The sequence below is a fragment of the Trachurus japonicus genome, chromosome 22 (genome assembly GCF_045865225.1).
Source record: "Trachurus japonicus isolate A0001 chromosome 22, Traja_1.0".
Lineage (NCBI taxonomy): Eukaryota > Metazoa > Chordata > Actinopteri > Carangiformes > Carangidae > Trachurus > Trachurus japonicus.
This window is the reverse complement of record NC_140928.1, coordinates 20,869,211-20,896,234: the sequence shown is the minus strand read 5'-3', so window position 1 is coordinate 20,896,234 and position 27,024 is coordinate 20,869,211. Positions and strand designations below refer to the sequence as shown.

The window sequence follows — 27,024 nt, the reverse complement described above, 5'->3', positions numbered from 1 at the left end:
TGTAGAGTAATATAACTTACCACCTTCAGGTTGTATGCCTCTACCAGGCCCTGGTATGGTGGAAGTATTATTGTGTAATGTTATTATATCTCACTGAAGTTGACAATTGACTATTGTGGTATAAAATATTATCACTGATTCATCACTGTTATCCTTGAAGGCAATTGCGTGAGAGTCAATGTGTCATAATTATGGCCAAAAGGGTCACAATGACCTTAGTCTTGCTCACCAGACCCTCCTCCAGAGAAGAAGGGTCTGGCTGGTCCGCCTATGATTTTATGATCAGAGAAAAAAACACTCTGGCCGTTTGGAATTTTTTCAACCAGTCACAATCTTTGCGGTTGGTGCCGTAGCAACGGTGCGCTTGCAAAATATTGCCGGTTGGAAACTGGATTTGGGCCAACGGTGTAACGACAGTCGGCAACCGTTGACGGATATTTATTCTTTTGTTCGGTTTAACTGTGGTCGGCAACCGCTGGCGGATATTTCTTCCTCTGTTCGGTTCATGACACCGATGTATAATAAATCCATGGTTCGGTTCCTGTTGTTGTTTGTTGATGTTTCCCTTTACCGGGCGGACTGTGGAAGCTGGCAGGACTTCCGCCAGGTGGCTCGTTCCGACCAATCAGAGGCTAATCGCAGAAACTCACTTCAGTCAGGCCTTTCACCTTTACCACCAAGTTTGAATCAACTAATCTTTGAATACAAGCAACTGTTTGTGCTATATTTGAAATGACTCCCACAAGGTGGTGTTGAGATGTCACATTCAAAAGGCTGAAATGTAAAGCATGACCAGCTTGTGCTAAATTTGAACAAGTTCAATCTGAGATATCACCTTCATAGTGGGACAGGATGGATAGAAGACTTGGAGATGAAACACCTCTGGTCTGGACTGTCACTGGGATGAAAACAACTCTGAGAACACTTCTCATGGATTACATCAGACTGTGGAGAGCCTCTCAACACAGCGTGAGGAACTGCTGCGTCGCAATCTTCTCGGAGTCTTGGCTGGACGAAACCATCGCGAATGCTACGATTAAGTTCTAAGGGCTAACGCTACACAGAGTGGACAGAGTAGCCCTGTTAGCTGATAAGGAGAAAAAAAAGTGGTCTGGTCATGTGCATCAACAACTTATGGTGCCAGGATACCATGGTGGTTTCCACCCACTGCTCCCCACATCTAGAGTTCCTGACTATAAAATGCCACCCATTCAACACACCATGGGAATTTACGGCAGTCTATACCAGCTAGCTCTAATGTGAAGGAGGCTATGGCAGAGCTCTACAGCAACATCAGTGAACAGCAGAAGGATCACCCTGATGCCTTCTTCATAACAGCTGGAGATTTCAATCAGGTAGGTCTTACATCTGTTCTTCTGCCTAAATTTTACCTGTGAACACTGCAATAATAAGTGAATAGTCTAGACCTAGGGTATACAAAAATCAAGGAGTCTGACATAGCTGCTGCCCTCCCCCTTGTCAGTAACTTTGACCATCTCGCTGTTTGCTCACTCTGGCTTATAAACCCAGAGTGAAACAGGACAAGCCATGAGGTCAAAACTCAGTGGGACATTTTCAGAGAGGCAGCAACATATGACAATGTAACTGACCTCCAGTACTGTGTCCATCACTGACTACATTAATAAATGTATAGATGATGTGACAGTGGTCAAAACCACCAAGAGGCGAGCCAACCACAAACTGTGACAAAGTTCATTCAGATGAACTGAAGAACCTATGTCCAAGGTTTGAGGTTAACAACACCATCAAGGCACCGATTATCCCGTGAAAAGCCTTCGCTAGTGTCAACTACAGTACAGGACCGTACCAGAACCCTGGATGTGTGTTAAAGGACTGCGTTGAGCAATCGAAGGGTGTTTTTGCAGACATCTTCATTGTATCTCTCAGACAGGCAGTTGTGCCCACTTACCTAAAAAGCATGTCCATTATTCTGGTCCCAAAGAAGTCAAACCCAGCCTGCCTCCCTCTGGCCCTCACACCAATTGTGACCAAATCTCTTCATCGGCTGGTTTTGAAGAACAGTCTATCAATAAACCTGGACCCCCTAAAATTTAAATATAGACCAAATAAATCTATAGAGGACGCCATCTCATCTCCACCACAGTCCACCTCATGCTGTCACACCTGGGTAGGAACAACACCTATACCAGAGTCCTTTTCATCGACTTCAGCTCAGCCTTTAATACAATCATTCCACAGCATCTGGTGGAAAAGCTGAGGCTGTTAGGTGTGGACACTGTAACACACAGCTGGGAACTCAGCTTCTTGACTAAGCTGCAGCAGACAGTCAGGGTGGGTAACACATCAAGATCCATCTCAGTGAGCACAGGCAGAGATGGACAGAGTACTCGACCCCAGTACTTGAGTAAGAGTACAAATACTACTGGTCAAAATTTACTCCGTTACAAGTAAGAGTAGCTCAGTCGACATGTTACTCGAGTAAGAGTAAAAAGTACTTGCTTTTAAAGGTACTTAAGTATCCAAAAGTGCATGCTTTTTAAGTAAAAATAAGAGTAGAGTAAATTTCTTATTTTGCACATCAATGAATTACTATATTCTTTTCTAAATGAATTTAAGGACCTTTTAACTCTTGTTTCTGAGAATTAACTCTTTGAAAGCAGTTGCACTGATGTGCTGCTTTTAGGGGTCAGGGTTTCCTTCTTTGACAAACACAGCTTGTGTTCAATAGTATAGAAAAAAAAAGAGCAGACCTGGAAGTAACGAGTACTTTTCGGCCTTCCTAGAAATTAACTCGAGTAAAAGTAAAAAAATATTTGTCTTGGAAATGTATTCAAGTAAGAGTAATAAGTACCAAAGAAATCTAATACTCAAGTAAAGTACAAATCCTCTGGATATGTACTTAAGTACAGTACTCAAGTAAATTTACTCTGTTACTGTCCACCACTGAGCACAGGCTCACCCCACGGGTGTGTCCTTGAGCCGGCTGCTGTTCAGCCTGCTCACACATGATCCAGCACCAACCACACTGTTAAGTTTACAGACGACACAACAGCGGTTGGTCTCATCAGTGACAGTGATGAGTCTACTTACAGAATGGAGGTGGAGCAGCTTGCAGTGTGGTGCAGATCCTACAACCTCTCCATTAATGTGAACAAACAACGTGTACAAAAGAAATGGTGATTGATTTCAGGGTGTCTGGCAAAGATCTCACTACGTATATGGTGCTGCGGTGGAGAGGGGCGGCAGTGTTAAACGGATAGTTCACCTAAAATTAAAATTTCATTCGTTATCTACTCACCCTCATGTCAACTAAGAGCTGTGAGAATTTTCAGAGTCCTCCGTGCCTTCTCTGAGTTACGGGGGGGGTCTGCGCAGCCCTAACCCTATTTGTCCATATAATAGTTGTCAATGGATACCAACTTTCTTCGTCCAAAAAGACACACCAAAAAACATCCAAATACCTCCATACTGCTCGTCTGTAATGTCCCTCTTGTATTGAAGCCCCGACATGAGAAATTGTTCCGAAAAAAATTAAATAAGTCTATATTTTAAGCTTGTTTGTAGCAGAAGCTCCCAGTGTCTCAGTTCGCTGCTCTTCCTGTGTCAGTGCAAATCTCTCGTGATTTAATTTTTTCGGAACAATTTCTCATGTCGGGGCTTCAATACGAGAGGGACATTACATACGAGCAGCATGGAGGTATTTGGGTGTTTTTTGGTGTGTCTTTTTGGACGAAGAAAGTTGGTATCCATTGACAACCATTATATGGACAAATACTGCTGCGCGGACCCCCCTGTAACTCAGAGAAGGCACGGAAGACTCTGAAAATTCTCACAGCTCTTAGTCGACATGAGGGTGAGTAGATAATGAGTGAAATTTGAATTTTGGGTGAACTATCCCTTTAAGTTCCTAGTTCCTATACCAAGCTAGTGACCTGTCTTTATCCATCAACACCACAGCAGTCATCAAAAAGGTACAAAAGCATCTCCACCCCCTCAGGAGGCTCAGAGAGGCAGGACTCCCCACGCCTCACCTCATCACATTTTACAGGGGCATCGTCGAAAACATCCTGATGCACAGTTTCTCGTCCTGGTGTGACAGCTGCAGGACTTTGAGGTGCCCCTCTTCCATTCCTGAAGGAGATCTACCAGCAGCGCTGCACACTCATCATGGCCTGTCTTCTCTCCTGCCGTCTGGCAGAAGATACAAGAGCATCAGCTGCAGATCCACCAGGATGCTGAATAGCTTCTATGCTGTGAGACTGATCAACGGACTGTGCTCCCTCCCCATCCCCACGTGTTACACACACACACACACTCACATATAACCTTCTCCATAAGAGAACTGCTGCTAAATGAGTTTGTTTTTCATGTAAAATCTCTTTATTATTCATTTTTCTATTTATTTGCACTGTCAGAAGCTGGTGAGAAACAGCATTTTGTTGCAGCCTGTGCATTTTTGTAACACCATGCAAAATGACAATGAAGAATTACCTTACCTTACCTCTGTGTGGGTAAAAATATGACTCACATTCACACTCACTAGAAGAGCGGTAAATATGATGTCACCGACACTGATACTTTATCGACTGGATGGTTTTGGTGATGTCATTCTGAATCATCACCCCATCACAGGGGGATGTGGGGAAATTAAATCAATGGTGACTGACAGCTCATGCAGCACTGCAGTGTTGTGTGTCTCTTTACATGTTTGCTAGTGTTACAGAGAACTCAAAAGGAAAACACAGATGAAACGTTGAGTTAAGTTTGTGCTACGTTGAGTTTTTGGACTTTGGAAATTAGGTCCAATAAAAAAAAAAAAAAAAGGATTCTGCGAGGAAGTGGACATAAATTTGCCTGAAACATTTCTTCTTTCTTCCTTTCCCTCTTTCTTTCTTTCAGTTAACATCCTGGTGTAGTTACTGTTCCATACCATTATGGCCCAAGTATAAGACAGTGTTTTTTGAGGATAAGTCATTCACATATTCACAACTACATGGAATGAGTGGCAGCACTTGTATCAAAGTGAGCCAAAGCGAACATTGTATAAGTGAGCATTGTATAAAAGAGCGAGAGAGCATAAGGCTGAAGTCCTGCCCTCTCTCTTCGCTGCTTTTATCCCACTTGCATGATTGTGTTACTGAACAGCTTTTTCTTTTGAATTCTTTCCTTTTTTTTAAGCCTTTCATGTGTCCCTGGGTTTCCAGGCCATTTTTTATCACTGTACTGGCCATTAACATTTCCTGAAAACCTCAGGATAAAACAATAATTATTTCAATTTTCCCTTGACATTTTTTTCTCTGATTTGTTACACGAGTAAATGGTGTTGTTGTATTAAATTACAAAAAGATGAGTGAACATGTTTCAACTTAGAATTGCCTCACATCTGTTCTGTTCTCATTTACAGTGGGGGATTGTTTTGTTGTTCTTTTTCTCCTGAAATGAAAACGATACAGTGATGGGTGGAAACACTGATGCCAGATGAAAAGTGATTGTAACTTTCCATTAACTTGTTGTTGCTATCACAGTAGACTGTAGTAGTACTGATGCAGAGCATATAATGACAACGTTTCCAAATGTTAACTGTGTCACATCCTCATCCTTCATGCTAAAGTATATTTCCCATGTACATAAAAGACACTTCTCACAGTTCCAGTTTTCATTTTATCCCTTTTTTTATTTTACACAACATAACAACACAGTACATGTTGTCTTTTTCTGTACATAAGCTTTCCAGGAGCTTGTGACCGACACAGGCTGTGGTACACCGGTGTCAGTGAAAAGCTTGCAAGGTTTTTTTTATGTTCTTTTTTTGTTTTGTTTTGTTTATTCTTCCCTTTAAAAAATATCAATTTCATAAGAGGTCCGTTAAAGTCTTCTGTTTGTTCATTTGTCTCAGTTTGGGTCTGTATGTCAAGAAAACGTCTGTACTCCTCGGTAGGTAAGAAAGGCTATTGTGAAATCTTCTATTCCTTTGTTTGCCCACCCCCCCCTCCCAAGCCTCAGTCCTAATCCCTCGTCGTGGAGCCGCGGTGGAGTCTTAAATCCAGTTCTATTATCTGTCAGAGGGTCTGTTAGTGCAAAAGAAGGCACCGACTGCTGTTCTCTTGCCACCGTATGGATGCACACTTTCTGTGGGCATGTGAACGTTAAGAATGGTGTGCTTTTCAGTTCTCGTATTGTTGATTTTTTCATTCTTTTTTTTTCCTGTAATTATTCCCTTTTTGTGGTATTTTCAGATAAGGTGAGTGTGAATCGGGAAATGACGTGGCGAGCCCATTGTCTTGTTTTCTTTTGTGCTATAAAGTGGAACCAACGAGACGCTACGAGACAAGGCAAGTTATCCACTCGCTGAATGACCGACTGCAAAACAGATAGGAAACTGTCAAAGTGAAATAAAAAAAAACAACAACTGTAAACTGAATACAAAGAGTTGTGGAGAAAAGGTTATGAAAAATAATGATTTAAAAAAAATGGGTGAAAAAAAGAAAAAGTGTGGACGCAGAAGACGCACACACACACACACACAGAGTCAATCATCCGGTTACAACGGACATGAACACACGCACGCACACACAAAAAAACACACATTCTAAACGCGAAAAACATCACACACAATTGCTCACACACACTTTTACCGCCACTCACACATCTAAAAACAAATCCAAACACACACACACACGCAGAGTCGCAGACATACACTCATACAAAAGATAAACAGTAATGGATAAACCAAAGTTTATTTCATAGTCGCTGTCTTGCTCCAGTTCAAACTGTGCTTTCTAAGATCCAGTCTGAATCACAGCGTCCTTTTTCCGAGTCTCCATCCCCGTTTTTGGGGAGCAGCATCCCGCTCATTGATTGGCTCCTTTTGTTTCGCATGATGCGCCCTAACCTGGGCGCTCCTCCTCCCTGATGGGACGAGTACGTCTTTGAGCCTCCTTCACTGAGCGAGTACCTCCTCCTCGCCCTGCTCCTCCCTCCCTCCTCCACGGGGAGAGTCTGGTACTTGGCGGAGGAGGAGGAGGAGGAGGTGGCGGCGGCGGCGACGCGGGGAGCCCGGCGCAGAATGGGCGTCTCTCTGAATCGGATGGAGGGGACGGGGCTCGGCGTGGGGTGCGGGTGCGGGCTGGAGAAAGGGGAAGGAGCGTAGGGAGGCGGGGTTTGGTTGAGAGAGGTGGAGTTGTTGCGGTTGGTGTTGAGGTTCTCCAAAGGGATGGAGGAAGGGAGGAGGGCGGAGGAGGCAGTGGAGGAGGAGGAGGAGGAGGGAGGGCGAGGGGAGGGCTGGAGGTTTTCGGGGATGGCCGTGACGTTGGAGCAAGCCGAGCTGGGCTTACTCGGGGCGGGCATCCGCTTTGGCTTGGGTAGCGATCCGGTGGCCGAGGTGGGTGTGGAGATTCCAGCCTGGGCCCTCTCGTCTCCCGCCTTCTGTCGGTCCTCGGCTCCAGCTGTTGGGCTTCTAGCTCCCCAAGGCTGGCTGAGAGCTGACGTAGTCGTGGAGCAGTCGGGCGGGGAAGAGTCGGACGAATGAGTCATGGTATCCTTGCCTCCTCCTCCTCCTCCTGCTGCTGCTGCTCCGCTCCTTTTCTTTGTGCCTCCTGAGAGGTCGTCTAATCCAATTGAGCCATGTTTAGAGACGCTGGGAGTCACAGTGCATCCCTGTGACTGCTGGCCATTGGTCTGAGAGTGGACGTTGGTCATTGACAGTGAAACGCCTTTGCCGCCCTCCCCGGGGTTACACACCTGAGGAAAAAACACAAGGAAAGAGTCCTTACCTTCCTTATTATGGTATATGATAGGTTCTTGCTTCTGTGATGTGATAATACAAGACAGTATACAGTATTTCTATTTTTCTTTTCTATTGACCCTTTGCAGCTATGTCACAATTATCACGTGACGCGAGAGGCGACGCCATGACGGACGGCAGAAAGTGCTCAGTGATAATGTACTGTCTATAGACTGTTTGGGTATCGTCCAACAATGTGACTACAACCTCACAGCATCATCACTTATTTAAAATAGAATATCTACTCATCCGTTGCAATATTCTGTTTGTTTTTTTGTTACTCGCCGTAGAATATCTCAGTTTTCTGTGTTTGCTTTTCCACTGCTAAGAAGTTAACGTCAAGTCAGTGCCACACTCCCCATACAGCAGCTGCTCCTGTCTTTGCTGCTGCTAACTACAGTTATAACGGACCTGGAAATTAAAACCTGGTCCGACCCGTGGGTGTTGAAGACCTGACCCGACGTCTGTATAATTAGTAATCATTCTCTGATTAAACCCGGCTGAAAAATAAAAGAAAACAGGAAGCCGTCTTCGTTGTAATCACCGGCGGCAACTACGTTGTGACGGTACTACGTTTAATACGAGCGTTAGCTGTTGTTAGCCACAGCATGATGGCATTGATAACGTGTCTGTATATCTTCACACTGGTCCTGTTGCTCATGTAACCCCGCTGCCAGTGGCCAGCCCTGGTTCTTAGCTCTAGCCCAGGAAGGAGTTGGTGCTTGGGACCAGTTTTAAGAACCAATAACCGGTTCTTAAGCGGTGGAAAAGCAAAGAACCGGTGCTAGTCAGGCTCTGGCTCCGAACCAGCACTGGAACCAGCTCATTGGAAAAGGAGGGGAAACCCTACAACCACGGTATGTCACAAAACTATAACGCGCCCCATTGAATTAAATTGAAGTGCACTGTTCTTTTGCCGTCCATCATGGCGTCCGTATCTCCCGCGAGTGGAGCGTGACGTCACATGCAAGGGGTCAATACAGGAAATGTTGACAATAAGACACAACAATCACGAGAGATATACAGTGCATGACTTTGTTAGATACAGTGTTACATCGTAAAAGCGACTAGTGAGTATTTGTTCACTGTAATGGGAGCCATGTACACTTCAACAGCAGAAGTGTAGATGCAAGTTTGAATATGGGAAGTGCATGGCCGCCATATGATTAATGCAGAGTGTCTCTCATAATGAAAAGCTCTCTCTTCTCATTCTCTCTCTTTTCTTGCAGGACAGGATTAAGAGTGACAGATGGAGGGACCAACCTTGTACCGTATCATCAGGATGATGATGAAAACGAGCACCGAGGCCACTATTATCCCGCCGATGATGATGATCATCGTCCCGCCGAGAAACTGCGATTGCATAAAATGACACCTCATGTACTCGGACTCGGTGGTGAACTGCACACAGCCGACCACGCGGGTAGCTGTCAGAGAGGTGATGATGTCATCGTAGATGGCCAGCACGCAGAGGTCGTACTGGGTCCCCGCTGCCAGGTTGTTGACCAGGAAGTTCTTGCTGGATGGGGGGATCATCCTGTGGATGAAAAGGGGGAGGAAGGAAAGAGGAAACACAAATGAACCATCAAGACTGTGGTAAGTTTGTCATGTCACAACAAAGCAGACATTAACCACCTTGAAGTTTTTGGGTTTACCTCAAATATGCTGCATTTTTATTCAATCACTGAGAAATCTCTCAGCTGTTTAGATCCTCTATTCTGATTGGCTCACCCACATGTTGTTACTACAGCTCCAAACCATGCCTTAGATGTTGCTTTATTATTATTATCACAACTATATCTTGCTTATTGTTTTATAACAATAAGCATTACACATTATAGAGCATTATAACTCTATTATAAGACTTGACCTTATAAGCCATAATAAAATGCTCTATGATGTCTTATGCTTATTGTTATAAAGTCTTATGATAATTTATGAGTGTTTATGATGATAATTATACACGTTTATAAGCCAATTATAACACATTATAACTATATTTATAATGCAGTATCGATGTGGGCATTGTCAGCATGTTACTAACAATTATAACATGAGTCATGATAAAATGCTTTATAGTGTGTTGTGATTATTGTTATAAAGCATTTATAATCATTATAAATCATGTATGAGTGTTTATAACTACAGTTATACAGTGCTATAACTGCATTATAACTTGTTATAAGTATGGTTATCATGCGTTATAGAGCTAGGTGCCAAATAAAGTGTTATCTATATCTTCTTATGGATATCAGAACTTCAAATAAAACAGTGCAGTATACAATATGTGACTTATGCAGTCATTTTAATAATTTTATCCACTTGGTAGAAGCATAAAAAGCTCAACACTGACAGAATAATAACTCTCTTTTAGCTCTGCTTTTACGCTCCACTTGCTCTTTGTCTCTTCACCTTTCTACCTCAGCCAGTGGTTTGCTTTGTTTTTCTGCTGTAGTTGTAAATGTAAACTGTGTCTGTGCTGTTTGTTCCTGGTCAGCAGCATACAGTGGGTTTTTAGAAAGCTGGCTGAGTATGGAGACATCACCGATGAGAGCGGTGATAATGAACCAAAAGGCCCTGAATCCAAAACAGTCAACTGAAAGATAGGATTGCTCTATGGAACTGAGGGAACACAAACATAACATATATTTTATTATAGCTGGTTTGAAAAGCTATTGTTGTTTGCCTTGGGTACAATTACTAGCAAAACTCTTAACAGTAAGGGGACTGGAAAGAAATAAACAAACATTTTGCATTCACGCTTTCTGTACAACCTAAATAATCATTTACCCAGAGGAAAAAGAAGAAGAAGAAAAATGACAACGATTTATTGTTGAATAAGGGGAAAGAAATGTGGTAAAAATACTAAACAGGGAAGTAAGAGGGAGAATGGTAAAGAATCAATGCCCTCAGCTCAGCTGTGTATATCAGTCTGCTGACTCTTCAAAAGAAACAAACCCAGAAGTAATCAGCAGGACAAGAGTCCAATTAAATGATTAATCATTGCAAGGACATTCGGACAGACGCCCTTTAACAGCGAGAAAACTGTGTTCCAATTGAGCACAAGCGTAGAACAAAATCTTTCCCGATGAAACACAATAGGGAAATAGCTCTCAATCAATCCATATATTCGTTTGGACAAATACAAAGGTCCTTTGCCACTCTGAGTTAAAGTTGGTTATTCTTCACTGGTCACACTGACTAAAGAATTTGCACATTTGTCCCTCAATTTCCTTAAAACGGCTCGTCAGCTTTCCTGGGTTTCCTCATTAAAATGCTAATGAAATTCCTCATTAAAACCCAAGAGGCCGGCCAGTTCACAGCTCGCGGCCTCTCGTGCACTGGGAGGAGCACGGGGTTACTTCAGCCAGGTTAAGCATCTGGTTTGGAACCGGAGTTAAGTGAAGGTTAGGAGACATGTAAAGGTCTAATGGTGAGAATTAAGAGCAAGGGAAAGAATGTAGCGGTAGGTCATTAGTGGGTTCCCAATGGGGTAACATCACAAGGATGTAGGTGTGTGTGTTTGTGTGTGTGGATCTATACTGATCAGCTACAACCTTACTGATAACCCACAGTAACTGGTTTTAATCTTGTACCAAGACATGTTTTAAACTGTAGATCTTTAGGATTAAGGTTTAGTTTGTTTTTTTCTCCAAACTGTTGTTTTCTGTTGATGGTCCAGATGACTTCTTACAGTGTAAATCTAGAGACACAGAGGATACATGAATAATTTGTATCCACTGTTCCATGTGTGTATAAATGCAGCATCTTCCTGTTTGGTGTGCCGAGGCTAAAGTCTGACTCCCATGATGCCCAAATCATTAAAGAAGCAGAAAGTCCAGGCGTTTAGTGACAAGACATGTTTTAACAATCTAATGAATACACATCAATGAACACACATCCCAGACACATGCAGTATTAATGTGCCAGTGAACAATTATTTCTGTTTGGGGGGCATGGCAGTGTTTACATCTGCGAGAAATTACTGGTCCCAGAATGTGCAGAGTGATAAATCAAAAACTTTACTTTTTTTTTTTTTTATCATACACAATGGTATTCATGCATTGCTAGCTAATGAGACACGTAACCACACAACACACACTGATACACACAAATAAAAGCCCAAGGCCACTGTAATGATGCAGAAGTTAATCTCTGTCTGTCTTTATGTGTGTGTATACAAATGTAACTGCTTGTAAGAGCAGGTGACATTTGCTCCTATCATTAACCTGCACACTTCAGTGTGACTTTATGTGTCCAGCCACAGGAATAATGACAGTGTGTGTGTGTATGTGTGTGTGAGTGTTCGCCCTCATGCTGATGAAGACATCAACAGCAGCAAAGGAGAGTAAACTGTGCTTGTATAGGAACATATACGCTTATCATTATTAAAACCAGTCACCATTTTTACTGTTGAGGCTGATCAGCGTATGACAAAAACAAGCACGATTGGACTTGTTATCAAAATGCAAAACCTTATAAAATGTATAGAATTCTTACCAAAACACACAAAAGTGGCATACTAGATAAGCTTTAGCTTCTCCCGCTTTCCCTTTCGGCCATGTGTATTGTATTATTTGAACTAATATGAAGTGTGATGATGATGATTTAATTGACATGCCCAAAATAAACAAATAAAAAAATAAAAAAATACTGTATTTCAATGGAAACAAGTATAAAACCTTTTTTTGTTTAATATTATTACACCTTTTCAACATATAGCTCTGGATTGTGTGTTCTGGTTTACGTAAGGTGGTGCACACACACCCCAGCCAGCAGTGCTATGTGGGGTCCATATGGGCCCCACTTGGCCTGCAATTGTGGGCCCCATATGTGGCTTGCACCAAAGATACAGTAGTGCCCAACTCATTGTAGTGAACCTGACCTGCTTGTATCATGAATATTTCTGCTAGTTTGAACAGCTTTGACTGCAGCAGTCGCACCTGTGACAAACAAATGGCAAACAAATCTCTGTCCTCATTATGCGGCGAGCTGCTGAGGCTGCATTGCCTGTTACCGTCACACTGACATCATGTTATCCATCAATCTCCGACTCACAAACCTAATTCTCTACTGAATAAACGCACGGAGAGCTGTGAACTACTTTCATGCTCTCACTCCTTTGAAATATGGAAGATGAAACAACCAGACAAAAGAAAAAAATAAACCCAAATAAACAAACAAAAAAAACATTCACTCGTAATCCTCACAACGCTTCATTTCAGTCCTGCAACACTAATCACTGGGTTATTATTGCTTCCTGCAGTCAAGTTTCCATCAACACAGATTCACATGTGATCCAGGGTGGAGAGCACAGTGATGCAGTGGGTAACACTGTCAAATCACACTGAGGAGTTTCTGGAGACTTGGGCCTCTGGGTACTTCTTATGACAGGTGTGAATGAGAGTGTGAGTTTGCCTCCATATGTCAGCCCTGTGATAGACTGGTGACCTGTGCAGGGTGCGGCTGGGATTGGCTCCAGCTCCCCTGGTATCCAAGGATAAGTTATAGACTTTGACAGGGAAATATTTTTGTGTAAGAAATATTAACTGAATGATGGGCTGCTTTTCTTTCAAAAAATCAAGTTTGTTTGTGCATTTTATGATTACAAAACTTTGTTATTGATTAAACTAATTCATGTGTAAAATGGGATACCACGCCACTTCCCCCAAACACATTCCTTTATTTAATCTTCTGGTGGTCAATACAAATTCTCCTAATGATGTTTTTGTCAAAATTGATTATTCAAGAACTATGTCAGGAAATAAACATTACATCACGACAGTGGCATTCGCATGAATAAAACCTTCATACATGAGAGTATGTTATCTATTATCTCAGTTGATCAATATCTTGTAGCTCCAGATGTCAAATAATAAACCGATTCTGTTAGATAAATCCCCCATTATGTAGATATTGACCTGTTTTCATTTACAATGAAGGGAAACAACCGTGAGAGAAAACAGTAACAAGGCGAGTTTAATACCAAATGTTGTAATTCTGATGTGTTTTGGTTAGAAATCTATTAATGTGCAATTGTGCACTAATTATCTGTGTTTCTGAAGCGTTTGTTTTCTGCTTAGCCATGTATCTGCCTGAATAAATGACATCTTCTCTCTCTTCTCCACTTCACAAACCTTTTGCTTCCAAGAAACCATTAGCTACATGACTCCTCCTGGACACAGACCAAATTAGAACGTGTCTAAGCAAAATCCATCCAACCGGACGCTCCGGCTAATGAAACTCACATTGCAGAGTTTTCATTGTGGACATGTAAGCCAAGCTGTCATCATTTATAATTCATAGATACATGGAACAGTCAAGATATTGACAATGTGTTTGGCGTATCTGGACCCTATTCTGCTGCATGCTGAGTGTATAAAATACATTTTCATGCAAATCAGTTTTTTTTTGGTCTTGCATACAATTATTTCTTGACTGTGTGAGCCGTTAGCATTTGTGAACTCATCCAAACTGACTCATTCATTGTAGCTAATTTCTTTGTGTCTGAGCTGGATCTGGCTGCCAGTATTTGAAGCCCTACAGTGGGCAGATGATTGCCTTGGCCGAGACTATTACACTAATCTATCTACTGTGCTCTGCCAAGCCCTCAGCCCAGGGCGTCTGCGCATTTCTGGGTTTTATCACAATGTACACAAGAGAAGATGTCTGTGTGCAGGCTCCCCTATGAGTATGCATTTGTGCGCTTATGTCTGCATGCGTCTGCAGTATACACGTATATGTGGACATGTGTGTGAGTTCCATTACAATAATCGACTTCTCCCATAGCAGCCTCCTCGTTCCTGTGGCTGTCACTGTGTCTGGCCTTCTGCCAACATTCATCACTGATACGGCTCCACATGCTGGTAAAACCCAAACTCTCTGTGTGTATCTGTGTGCACACATGTTTGTGTGTGTGTGTGTGTGTGTGTGTGTGTGTGTGTTAATCAACTTTAGCTTTCCTCACTCCAGCCGGGACAAAGCTAGCAGGCCAGTGTGATCTCCATTAGTCGCTCTCAGCTTTTTGTCTCAAGACAAATGACTGCCTCCATGCACAGAGTGGTGAACTATGATACCAGATTGTTCTATTTCAGGCCATTTCACATGATTAAATATTGGACAAAGCCTACAGGCCACAAACATGCATTATTCCAAGAGAGAAAAATGGCATCCATGGCATTGATTCAACACACAAGAGCAGGATTTCCAGGTCGACCTAGAGCAGTGCGATAAGGGGCCAGGGCTTCTATTAACTCAGCTGTATTCTGCAGTCATTGACTTCCCTATAGCAAAGCCCGATCTGACCATGTGTGACACACTGGATGAACAACTTCCAATGGTTTTTAAATGATATTCACTACTCTGGGCTAGACACACAGGGAAATTGTGTTTTTGAATTCCATGGGGGTATGAAAGTTTTGGATGATCTTGAGTTAACATGCATGAATTTGGTTATGATATTTCAGCTTTTTTTTTCTTTTTTTTGATGAATAAAACCTGGTAACTGTCATGTTTTCATGTATGTTGTCAGAAGGATTACGCAAAAAAGCCAACTTGTCACAAACCTAACATTACATTACTGTACATTTTCTTATTATCATTCTATCCAATGTGACTAAAAGTAGTCATTTTTTTTGTGAAGATTCAGATAATGTACTATAATATTTTGGTTAGACAACGCCAGGCACTGCCTCAAATATCCAAATGTTTGACTGGCTGACTTAGTGATCATACAATGTTTAGCCAAATGCCACATGACTGAGTTTCTATTAGGGCAAAAAAGAAACTACTGGCAAATTTTGTGACATGTTTAGGGTTAAGTAATTCTCTGTTGTACCAGTAGTATGTTACCACTAACAACTCTTGTTGGAGGTGTTTGAATAGAAAATCATTGCACAGCAGTGTGTTGCTCAAACAGTGAAGGAACCAAAATGTGGGTCACAGATATCTAAAAGTAGGCTGTCCAATTATTTCAGAAACTGCCAGTCGGTGCTTCTGGCTAAAGCCTCCCATGCCACCACATTGCAAGCTCGTCTAAATTCAATAGCCTAAAACATGGAAAACTTTGCCAGATAAGCCAACAAAGTAGCATGCAAAAACAGCAATGGGTTTAAAACAATTCTTGACAATGCACCTTTTCAACCCTCATTTTCCTTTTTTTTTTACACTAAACACAACATGACATTCATTCAGTTATGCAAACAACACAGCCAAAAGTAAAGTACACAATTCCAGTCAAACCAGTAAAGATTAACTGGTTTCTAAGCACAAAGTGAAGAGGATTAATGGTAGTTCAACGTCCGCTCCATTACTGCTGACCTCAACGCTAATATAGCTTACACAGCAGATGGCACAACGCCATGCTAATAGGTCTGAGTCTCTGAGGCAGACAGAAAACATTGCAGGAGCTAGCTTCTTATCTTTGTTTCACCATGCATAATGCCCCTGATGCCAGAGCTAATGGTTAACAAGCCTCCACACAGCTTGTAGTCACAGGTGGAACAGGGATTCTGAGTCCAGGTCAGGTGGGCTTTGCTAACACACATCTCCATACAGTCTTTGCCTTCACACAGTTTACAGCCAGAACCACAGGCAAGTTGTTTGTGACTTGGACTCAAGGATGAAGTGATTAAATTAAAGTCGAGTCAAAGGTGAATGCTCATGGTGATGTCACAGAACACAGCTTTGTCCTTGCAAATACAATAGACTGCAATATGCTCCTCAGGGGAATCCCTCAAATTTTGGCACAAATGCCCATTTTTGATTGTAAACGTATAGACATGACCTCATAAAACATGTTGCTGCCCTTGCAAAAAGCACATCTCAGTAATTCATTGAGAACATTTCTTTAAATTTGGCATTCACTTTGACTCAAGGAGAAAATGATAAGATTTACCTAAAGAACAAAGGTCAAGGTCACATCAATGTCACAAAATGAAGTTAAATTGTAATTTTCCTAGAAGTTCATTATGATACATATTTTTCCCTCCACTGAACTGTCAATACAATTATTTTTGAATTAGAGTCATAATGTTAAAGCAGATATCAGTGGCACGGCCGTTTCGGCTAATGCTGTGTTCAAGGCAGGCTTTTGAAACCGTAAGTTACAGCTTCAAGTCACAACTACGACTTGGTAGCGTTCCAGGTAACCCGTAGCTCGTGTTTTTACCGTCCTGTTGTCTGTGAAAGTTCCCTATAACGGCCACTCGTAACTTCCGACCCGTGAACTCGTACCAGATCGAACTGGTATGACTTCACAGGAAGGAAAAACACAAAGTACGAGTTTCCTTGAACGCACCATGAGTTAGCAGCCCCCGCCCTTGCCAGGCATCAATTGGTCCTAGTGCTACGTCACCACATTCACGCGCATCCCTTGGCTGCACACACAGCCCTTCATGCCGTTCTCTCCCCTCATTGGATAACACTTGTATCCCACAAGGAAAATTTTCTCCTCGGGTTACAGCAGAGCAGAGTGACGGAGAGACTCGTGTTTAGGCTGAAATACTTCATGTAAGTGATTGCTGACGGAAAATAGGACTATTTAGGACTTATATTAACAAAAACATTCCACTGATATCTGCTTTAACAATAACACATATTTGCAGCTTATTTAAATGACAGCGTTATCCAAAACTGTAATTATCCCCACCTTTTTGGTTTACTTAATAATCCTAATAATACCCACACGGTAAAAGATCTGAGCAAAGACGTGGCTGAGTTGTGTACCTTTATTTTGAAATATTCCCTGTGAGAACTCTTATCAACAAAGACAAAGAATTTAAACACAACAGAGGATACATCTGTCACGTTAAGAATCTTAAGAAATTACGACTTGTAATTTGTAAAAAATATGTGTAAAAGATCAAAGCTAATTATAATTAAAATTTCATTTCTGGAATATGAAATTACACTTGCTTAGTACTGCAGATCTAATGGAGCTGTAGCGCAATACACACTTATGCACAAGTCAAAAAGTTGCTGTTGTTGATATTTTTTTGTATAAACAATGACTGAAATGACTATGATGATGATGTGAAAAGTGTAAGCTGTGGTCCCAAACACAGATAAAATGATTATCTGACTCTGTAGTTAGCCTCAGGCTGTGGAACAGTTTACCATCATAAAGCTAATTGTTTTGGCTGTATGGCCTGAAACTAAACTCTCCTGGTTCCCTCTCAGCTCTCATCACCCACTGATTCCAACTGCGAGCTGTTTTGACAAAAAAGGCTCTGATAATAACACTGCACACTACCTGCCAAACACCAGACCGGTGAACAGGTAAACAGCTTCAGTTATGCCGGATATGAAATGGAAATGACTAGAACGGTGAGGCAAACATGCAATTAACACATGCAAACAATCATGAAAATTTGCTATACAAGGCAGGACTACTCTGTGGTCTTCATTTGAACCTCACCCACCAGAAGGGGCCCTAGTTTAGTCAGTTCCTAATTCCAAAACAAAAGCAAAGACACTCCACACTTAGCACGATCTCATTACTGCTGAGCTCAGTGCAAACAAGCACCACAGAGTAGATGTCAAAGTGCCGTGCAGCGGGAGCTGTCCCAGATGCAGGGAAGACATTTCAGCACTATCTGTATCTGGGTGTAGACCTCTATCTGCCAAGCTCAGCTCCATTCTTCCATTTAGCTGACTCATCTACATCTATCCTTAATGCTGTGGTTGGCTCCTTCCATACTTCCTCCCTCCATACTGTCATTTCTTCACTAATCCGTTCCAACTTTTAGCCCCCTTTTTTACTACTTCCTTCTCTCCTTGCTGCCTCCCTTTCTTTGTTCTTTCATCCTTCTTTTCCCGAACTTCTACTCTTGTTTTCTATATATCACCCCGTTTCTTCCTCACTGCTCCTTTCCCTCATGTTACCACTCTTATTTCCTCCATTCTCACAACCTCTTTCTACTACATCTTCCTTGTTTTACTCTCTTCTTCATTGCCCCCCCCCCCACACACACACACACTCTCATTTTCTTTATGTTCTTTTTGCCTCCTTTTATCACTCCTTGCCTCCTTTCGCTGCTCATTTTTCTTTTTATCCTTTTAGCTGTTGTGGTAGTTCTCTCTGTGCCACTCGCCTCCGTTTAAAACCCCATAGACTATTTACAACAATAACACTGTTACGTTAAGCCCGCGATATGTTTATGGTGCTATAAAATCAGAATTGGAACATAACTGTGCGATAAAGACAGAGGTTTCTTCACGCCTTAAGCACAGCTGAGCTAGGTGTTATACCTGGGCCGCAGGGACCATTGGCAAGGATAAACTACTTCCTCCCCGTGTGAGAGGGAGGGAGAGAGTGGGGGGAGAGTGAGTGGGCCTTTTTTTAAAAGCCTGGATTCATCCCCAACCCCCTGTTGTGTAGCCTAATAAAAAAAGCTTGCCACACAATTTGCTTGATGTGTAGTTTTTTTGGCAAATGGCAACCAGCCCCTGTAGCTCGATGGGTCTGCTGGAGTGGAAAACAACTGCTGAAAGAACATAGAGGGAAAAAAGAACAAAACAAAACAAAAACAGGCAGAGCGGATGAGGACTATAGGATGGAGGGAGAATAGGCTGTGTGTGTGTGCGTGTGTGTTCTCAACTAAACTGTTAAATGTCAAAGGAAAGTTTGTGTCCTGTGAAAGGCGAATTCAGCAGCATGAAATCATAATGTCTGCAGATCTGTAGAGGATAAACTATACTTTGCCTAACCCCTACCTCAACCCTTTGTTTAGTGCTTGTGTAACTGTAAGCACAGCAAACAGAATTTCAAGATTTTATTGATTTATTTGCAATGCTCAGGTTTCATCTTTCTCATTCCTTAAATAGCAGCTTCTCTCTATCATCTGATACCTACTTTATATGTATTTAAAATTGTTATCAGTAGGCCTACATCCACTGGTCCTGTAACACAGCTTCATGTGTATCCCACCCTGCATTTCACCTCCCATACTGACAGATTTAAAACCTGAAAGACTGAACTGCTATAGGTCATGTGCTTTATGCTCTCTCGAGGGAGATGGTGATTTATCTATGATTTGATGAGCTGATTTTTAGATGTCAAATGTCAAAAACTGACCCCTTTGAAGCATGACTAGTAGTAGTAAGTACTAAGTAAACGATACTGCAGTGGCTCCCAACCTGCAAGGTACTGCAGTACTCCCACAAAGAGCCATGGAATTAAAAAACAAAAAGAAAATTGTTTTAAGACAAAAGGGGGGCAAATAAAGACACAACCCAAATGCCTTCAATTATCTCAACTAGCATCAGCACATATCATTGCCATCTGATATCTATCATTCTTTTTAGAAAGCTATTTTCCATTCATTGTTCTTTCATTCCACACTAACGGCTCGTATCTTCAAAAACCTTTCTAACCATCATCATTTTCAATCTATTCATCGACTAAACAATAGATATGTTCATTTTATAATTTGGGAATTCATTCTTTATGTATTCCCAGAATGGCCAGCAATCATCCCAACCCTTAATTAAGGGCAATAATTGCCTCCGCAGCTGAATAAGAGCAGAGCACATCCTACTTTGTGGCCGTTTTATGGATGTCAATGTCGATGCTGGCGGTGAGGTTTACCATCATCATCGACACGGCCTAGGAATTGTTCAATAAAACCAGCGAGGTGTAAAGGCCGAAGACTGCACGTGCCGCCTCTGCTGCGATAGGTCATGTGTAAAAGGTCAGAGCATTATTTCATCGACATCATCCTTCCCTTGACCTGACCCTGAATGAGGAGTTAACAGCCAAAGCTAAGATAAGGGCTTTGTGGATGACTCAATTTAGTTCCTTATACTGTAGTCTCCATTCATGGAAGAAGAGAATGGAGATTTAAGAATCTCTAAAGGGAAAAAAAAGTGTTTCTTTGGCAGCCATGAAATACAAGGACATGTTTACAGATTTTGCAAAAACATGTACAGGCCCATACACTGCTATGAGAGGCCCTGCAAATTAACTGTGAAATAAATATTGTTAGGACCTTGAAGAAATAACAAAATGTGTTGTATATGTATGTGTGTACATACTATCACACTGGGGTTCAATGAAATGTCATGTTTTTTTTCTAGGATTTCTGTTATTTACTCTTCAAGCCCTGTCAAACAGTAAGGAGTGACTATATTGCAGAATAATTTCTCAAGATACTACCACGATATAGCACTGTGCTGAGTGATATGAGGAAAAATATATAATTTTGAGTATTTTTATGTCCAAATGTTTACGATCAAACCAAATGCAAATCTGCCACAAAGAGATGTGGAATGACAGCAGTTGTGTTGTCATTTGCTGTGCCTTATGCCAAGATTATATATTATCACACAGTTCAAAAACACTATAGAGCTATGTAAACAAACTTGTTATTTCTGACATCGCTGGGTTGAAACTAGTCAATCAGAAAACTCGAAAGTCAAAGTGAGTACATTTCAAGAGAAAACAGACATAATGAAAGGGCTCATTTGTAATTTTCTCAGCTGTCAAATGTAATGGTATCATGCCACTATGTCTTCAAGGCAAACTCATGGCTACAGTGAGTCGCTCTCCACCACTCTTTCTGAGTAAAAACATAATATTCGGTGCTGAACATGCACCATCTGCTTTAGAGAGGTACAGTAGCAACCAGTAGCTAGTAAGTAAATGGCTGCAGGATGAAGAAATGGCAGAGTAGAAATGGCAAAGTGTACAAATAGCTCCTTTGAGACCTGGTTTTAATGGTATAATTAACACCGGATAACAGCTGCAAAGGTTGTGCAATTGTATCTTACAATAATAACAGTAAGTTATACTCGGGTCAACAATTACCAATTAATTAAAAAATGATTTTTTTCTCTGCTTGGACTAGATAAAAAGACAATGTTATCCTCAAAAAACGGAAAAGTCTTCAAGAATATACGAGAAACATATTAACCTGAAAACAGTGAAGGTTTCCAGTTTATTGTTACAACATCACATCATTAACTTTAACCAGCAGCAGCTGAGAACAATTAACTTGTACTTGCTGTAGCTTGTTAAGACACTGTTCATTTTGCATGATATAATTAGAGCAGTGCCTCCTGTGTTCGAAATTCACAGGTTTGGTATAGAAATGATGACTTCTTCAGTCACACTTCATTTTAATATTACAAAGAAATACTCATTGCTACTTTATGATATTGATAAGTTGTACACTACAGTATAAACAAAACTTGCACTGCTGTGAGTTTACCACTGTGAAGTGGGTTTACCCTCTCGTCGTCGCCCACTGGGCAACAGGCCGGCCTCTCCAATGGAAATATAACACTTAAGCAGAATGAGGGGTGTTGGAAACACTGCTACTGTATGAGTAATCATCTGCTTGTCTCAAGTGTCCTTGAGCAAGACACCAAATCTCTGTCTGCTCCTCTGGCCGTGCTTCTCTGCAGCTGACCCTGACCTCCCTGTGGGAGGAGCTGTGGGTGGGGTTTCCCTGCATGGATCGATATCGAATCAAATATTACAACTATTACATTTCAGACATGAGAAGAACTGAGCCTGAGGAGCGGGGGTATGCCTGTAAAAAGCTTGATACTTTTCTTTTTGTTAGTGCAGACAGCCGAGGCCACAGTATGGAGGATTCACACAGGAACACTCTTCAACACCCAACAACATTATGCTGAGCAGGTGGGGAGTAAAGTGCACAAATGTCAATGTGCAGCAGATCAATAGGCTCTGATTGAAGCTGAAAAGTAAGAGCTCCGTGTGTGACAATAGCAGCAGTCTTCCCCTGTCTGTCATTCTCTCTCATTCATACCCCTCTACGTTTTCCACCTGTCTTTTTCTCCCCTCCCTCTCTTCTATTCTCTCCGTCCCCTCTTCTCTTCTCTTCTCTGTGTTTGGGTAATGAAAAAGAAGAATCAATGAGTTGCTACTTTGTGCCAGCAAAGGTGTTGAATGGAAATCAATCCACTATCTAAAGACAAGAGAGCTGCAAAATAACACCGAGACACGCAAATGAATACTGGAAAAGAAGAAGACAGCAAGAGAGATACGACTTTGATTGAGGTGATAGAGACAGGAACAATGGTTAAAGGCTCAGCGGTAACTCCACCTCCGTGCCCCCACAGGATGCTGCTTGTTTTGGGTTTTTTTGTGACTGTCATGCTCCCTAACTTAATACTTTCCAGCAAGTACTTTTAAGTGTCGAGCTAAATGTATAAACATCCTTTTGTAGGGTGAAAATCCTACAAATGCACAAAGGCTTCGGTGTGCTTTGTGAAAGAAGGAGCCACAGACAGACAGATGTGATGTGATCTATGATGTTATCGCTAGAAGACAGACAGCTATAAATCCCATTGGCGCCGCCTCACCATGATGCATCCTGTGAATGGAGTTAAGTGCTGATGAATTATGTACACAGATTAGGAATAATATGAAAGGCGGATAACACCGGCGGATTCTCATATGAATGATCCCTGTTTGTAATTATACATTGATGCAGTCACAGTGAGATGAAGATCCTTCATTCATAGGTTGTAGTTTAAAAAAGAAAAATCAGCCTTCAGAGATGAATTTCTTAACAGCTCAGGGCATTGTCATCATTGTGACCCAGACGGTCAGCCCCAGCCCTCCCCCTACTGCAGCTCTCTTTCTGTGATGACGGTGCTTACTGATGAAGTATGTATGGGGGATTAGCAGAATATGAAAGGCAGATAATACTGGCAGATTTCCCTATGAAGGCTCTTTGTGTTTGTTAATTCCCCCCATTTCACCAGAGTAAATATTTAGCTCAAATAACAATCATTCCCTGCGAGATCCATCTAATCTTTGTAATCCTGAACAAATAGCAAGAGTCAAGAAAGACTGGCGGAGCTCCTCCTATCAAGGCCGCCCCAGTGAGTCAGCAGAGTGAGGGGGCCCTGACTTGTTTTGACTGAGGATTGTCAACTTTCTCACTGTCTCTGTTTTGTCTGCCATTTTTGCCGTCGCAGCCCAGTTTGGTCTGTTTTGCTCTGATGAACCTATTTGTACTGTAATATCATACACAGTGGCATGTGTATGAAACCATTACACATGGTATTTACTGTAACATTGCCACAATTCTGTTTATAATAATTCCCAGATTTGATCATTTAATATCTTAATAAGATGTTTTCCACATTATATTAATATATGTTTTTACTTGTAATTTTCTCTTAGCATGTTACCAAGGCTATTTCTTACGGTGGCCTGGAGGTGAAAAACAACATTACAAATTCCGAAACACTTTTACAAAGCTCAAGACAAATTTACATTTTAGAAAACATTTTTACAAATTCTGAAACACTTTTACAAAATTTGGGTCCATCTTGGGTCACCATGAACAACTCGTATTGGCTGCTCCCGTTATCACTTCCGGTAGTTGGTAGGTACATTCCCTTTCCGGTTGATATGTTACTTGTAAATTTGTTTTGGGACTTGTAAAAGTGTTTCAACACTTGTAACTTTGTCGTGGCGTTTGTAAAAGTGTTTTGTTTCTTGTTAATTTGTTTTCTGAAATGTAAATTTGTTTCGGGACTTGTAAATGTGTTATGGTAATGTAATTTTGTTTTATGATATGTAAAAATGTTTTCTAAAAATGTAAATTTGTCTCAAGCTTTGTAAAAGTGTTTTACATGTTGTAATCTTGGTTTGCACCTCCCGGCCACCGTAATTTCTTGCTGTAGCCTACATGCCATACTTCATCAACAGACAATATTTAATTTACAAGTTCAGAGAGTTATAGCTCTATACTACTGTGCTTGAAAAAACAATAATAATTCTTACTAAACGTTGAGAAAAAGCTAAAATAGGGTACAGAACACATAAGGAAAACCTCCGACAGGGTATTTTCCCGATACACTTGTGCACCTTTGTAGTGCTTTTGTAGTTTAGTTTGTAGCTTATAGTGCACTTGTAGTGTCCTCCTGCCACTGCTGTAGTCCTCTCAGAGCGTTTGCCTATTTTCTTCAGCTTCATCTGTGTTGTGTTTCTGTTTCCTGTGATCGCATTTTCCAACAGGATCATTGCAGGTGCATTTAATCAACTGTAATCCAATCTGTACAGCTAAGACTCGGTGTCTATACCTCTGCCTAGTGTAAACTGTCTGTCTGGCTCTGACGTAACCATTCTGTCAGTCTCACCTGTACACCAGCGAGTCGTCCTGGCTCCCGTTGTACTGGATCTGGAACATTCTGATGCCCGGAATATTCCTCTGGAAGTTGAACTTGATCAGAGCCGTGGACGACGTGGCCTCGGCCGTCACCACCCTCTTATCCACGCCACCTTTCACGTCGCCCGTCACGTTGCTGCCGTTGGCTCCGCCACGGGTCGACGTGGAGATGTCCGAGGATCCGGGGTCGGGCTCTTGGATGTTGTTGGTGTTGTTGGAGATGTGAGGGAGCTTTATTATAACCAGGTCTATTTTTTGGTGGGCTTCACCGGCAGGGTTGGAGGAGATGCAAGTGAAGGTGCCGGTGTCTTTCACAGTACTGATGAGGATGTCCAGGGTCCCGTTGGTGTAGACCAACGTTCTGGAGGAGTTGGACACCAGTTTTCCCTCTGGAGAGATCCAGTGGATGGCTGGCTCTGGGTCACCTCTCGCCTTACACCTTCACGGAGAAGCAGTAGAGTGGAACTCATGAGAAACAAGACAGAATGGGGACACTTACCACGTTCACATGATGTTTTTTTTAATTCGGAATTAATTATTCAGAATTAAATAGTTAGGAATTAAAATATTGTCCTTCAAGTTTACATGGAAATAATAATTCCGAATTGAGGTTTACATGGAAAACACGTTAAATCGCCTTTATTTAATTCCGCTCAATGTCTGGTGGTCGGGAAGGTTTCTGATTGGACAGGGGGTACACGTGTTTACGTATTTACGTCTACCAGCCGCTCCGCTGCTGCTAAACTTGGCCGCGGCGGCGTCCACACACACAGAGCAGAGAGCGGCGAGTCAGTTAATACGCATGCGTAGAACGACCGGAATTAATTTTAAGAAGAATAAACGTTTACATGATCGAGGAATTAATTAATTCAGATTTAAAATCGGAATAAACCACCCACTTAATTTGGAATTAAGTTTAATTCTGAATTATCATTTTCACTCGGTATTAAGTGTTTACATGGTCTTTTTAAAGCCAAATTAATTTTTATTCAGAATTAAATTATTTTAATTCGGAATTAAAGCTCTCATGTAAACGGGACAAGTTGTACAGTGAAAGCAGAACATTGGTGGGGGTTTCTGGAAAATTCCTCCACTTTCCTTCATGGAGCTATACTGGGATGGAAAACAGTCTGACATATTTGCTTTGTCGACAGAGCACATATGTAATGTAGTCTACATTAAATTGTAGAATGTGCATGACAGCAGATATGTAGAAATGCTTTATTTTTATTTTTGTATTATTAAACATTGTCTTTATTAAAGCAGAAGTAAGCGATCCGGTGGTTTTGGCTAACTTCCTGTCAGCAGATGGAGTTAGCAGTCCCAGCCCTCGTCCCTACGTCACCACATTCACGCGCATCCCTTGGCTGCACACACAGAGAGGACCGCCCCTTTATGCCGTTCTCTCTCCTCATTGGATAAAGGTTGTAGGATACAAGGAAAGTTTACAAGGAAAGTGACTGACAGACCAAACACTCTATGTAAGTGATTGCCGTTGGAAGATATAACTATTTAAGACTTATATTAACACAAACATTCCGCTTACTTCTGCTTTAAATAATGACCAGGTACATATTCATGTAGATATATGATGACATTTTTCCTTATTTTTCCTAATCTGTCCCAAAACTCAAAGATTGATAATTTATGTAATATTCACATGAACTCGTATACATTCAAGTCTGACATCAGATAAAAAAAATAAAAAAAATCATTTTCAATACCTAATTGTGTACCCTGACTCCTCCTTGGCCTCTTTGCAGTTTTATGTTTTAAGCTTTATGCTGTAAAAACTAAAAATATGAATCCTCTGATAATCTCCTCTTATATCCTATACATGGAGCTGAGGACAAGCTACAATAAAGGAAAGAGAATAATGGCCTTCCCATTGATTTCCTTTGCCTCTTTTTCTCATTTCCATCATATTTCCACACTTGAAAACATAACATCTATTATGATTGGAAGTGTGTGACCAATATATATGCAAATTAAGTCGTTATCATCTCTCTGTTGTTGTCTTGATTTAGTTTTGTCCTTCTTAAATTTTTGGTGTAATGTCCCTATGTTTTGCTTCATTGAACAGTGGGGCATTTCATATATTCTTGAGCG

At 41.5% G+C, this 27,024-nt stretch overlaps 1 protein-coding gene across 2 annotated transcripts in view; it reads right to left on the bottom strand.

The window, feature by feature from the left end:
* Positions 1–5,635: 5,635 nt before the first annotated feature.
* The window catches only part of lrfn5a (leucine rich repeat and fibronectin type III domain containing 5a), a 141,191-nt gene continuing 119,802 nt past the window's right edge, over positions 5,636–27,024 (bottom strand). For both annotated transcript variants that reach the window (XM_085767237.1, XM_085767239.1), the window contains exons 8-10: positions 24,887–25,354; positions 9,029–9,302; positions 5,636–7,722 (exon numbers count right to left, since the gene is read on the bottom strand). In XM_085767237.1, the coding sequence (XP_085623363.1) occupies positions 6,748–7,722; positions 9,029–9,302; positions 24,887–25,354 (1,717 nt within the window). In that variant the 3' untranslated portion in view covers positions 5,636–6,747. The remainder of the gene's footprint in view (positions 7,723–9,028; positions 9,303–24,886; positions 25,355–27,024) is intronic.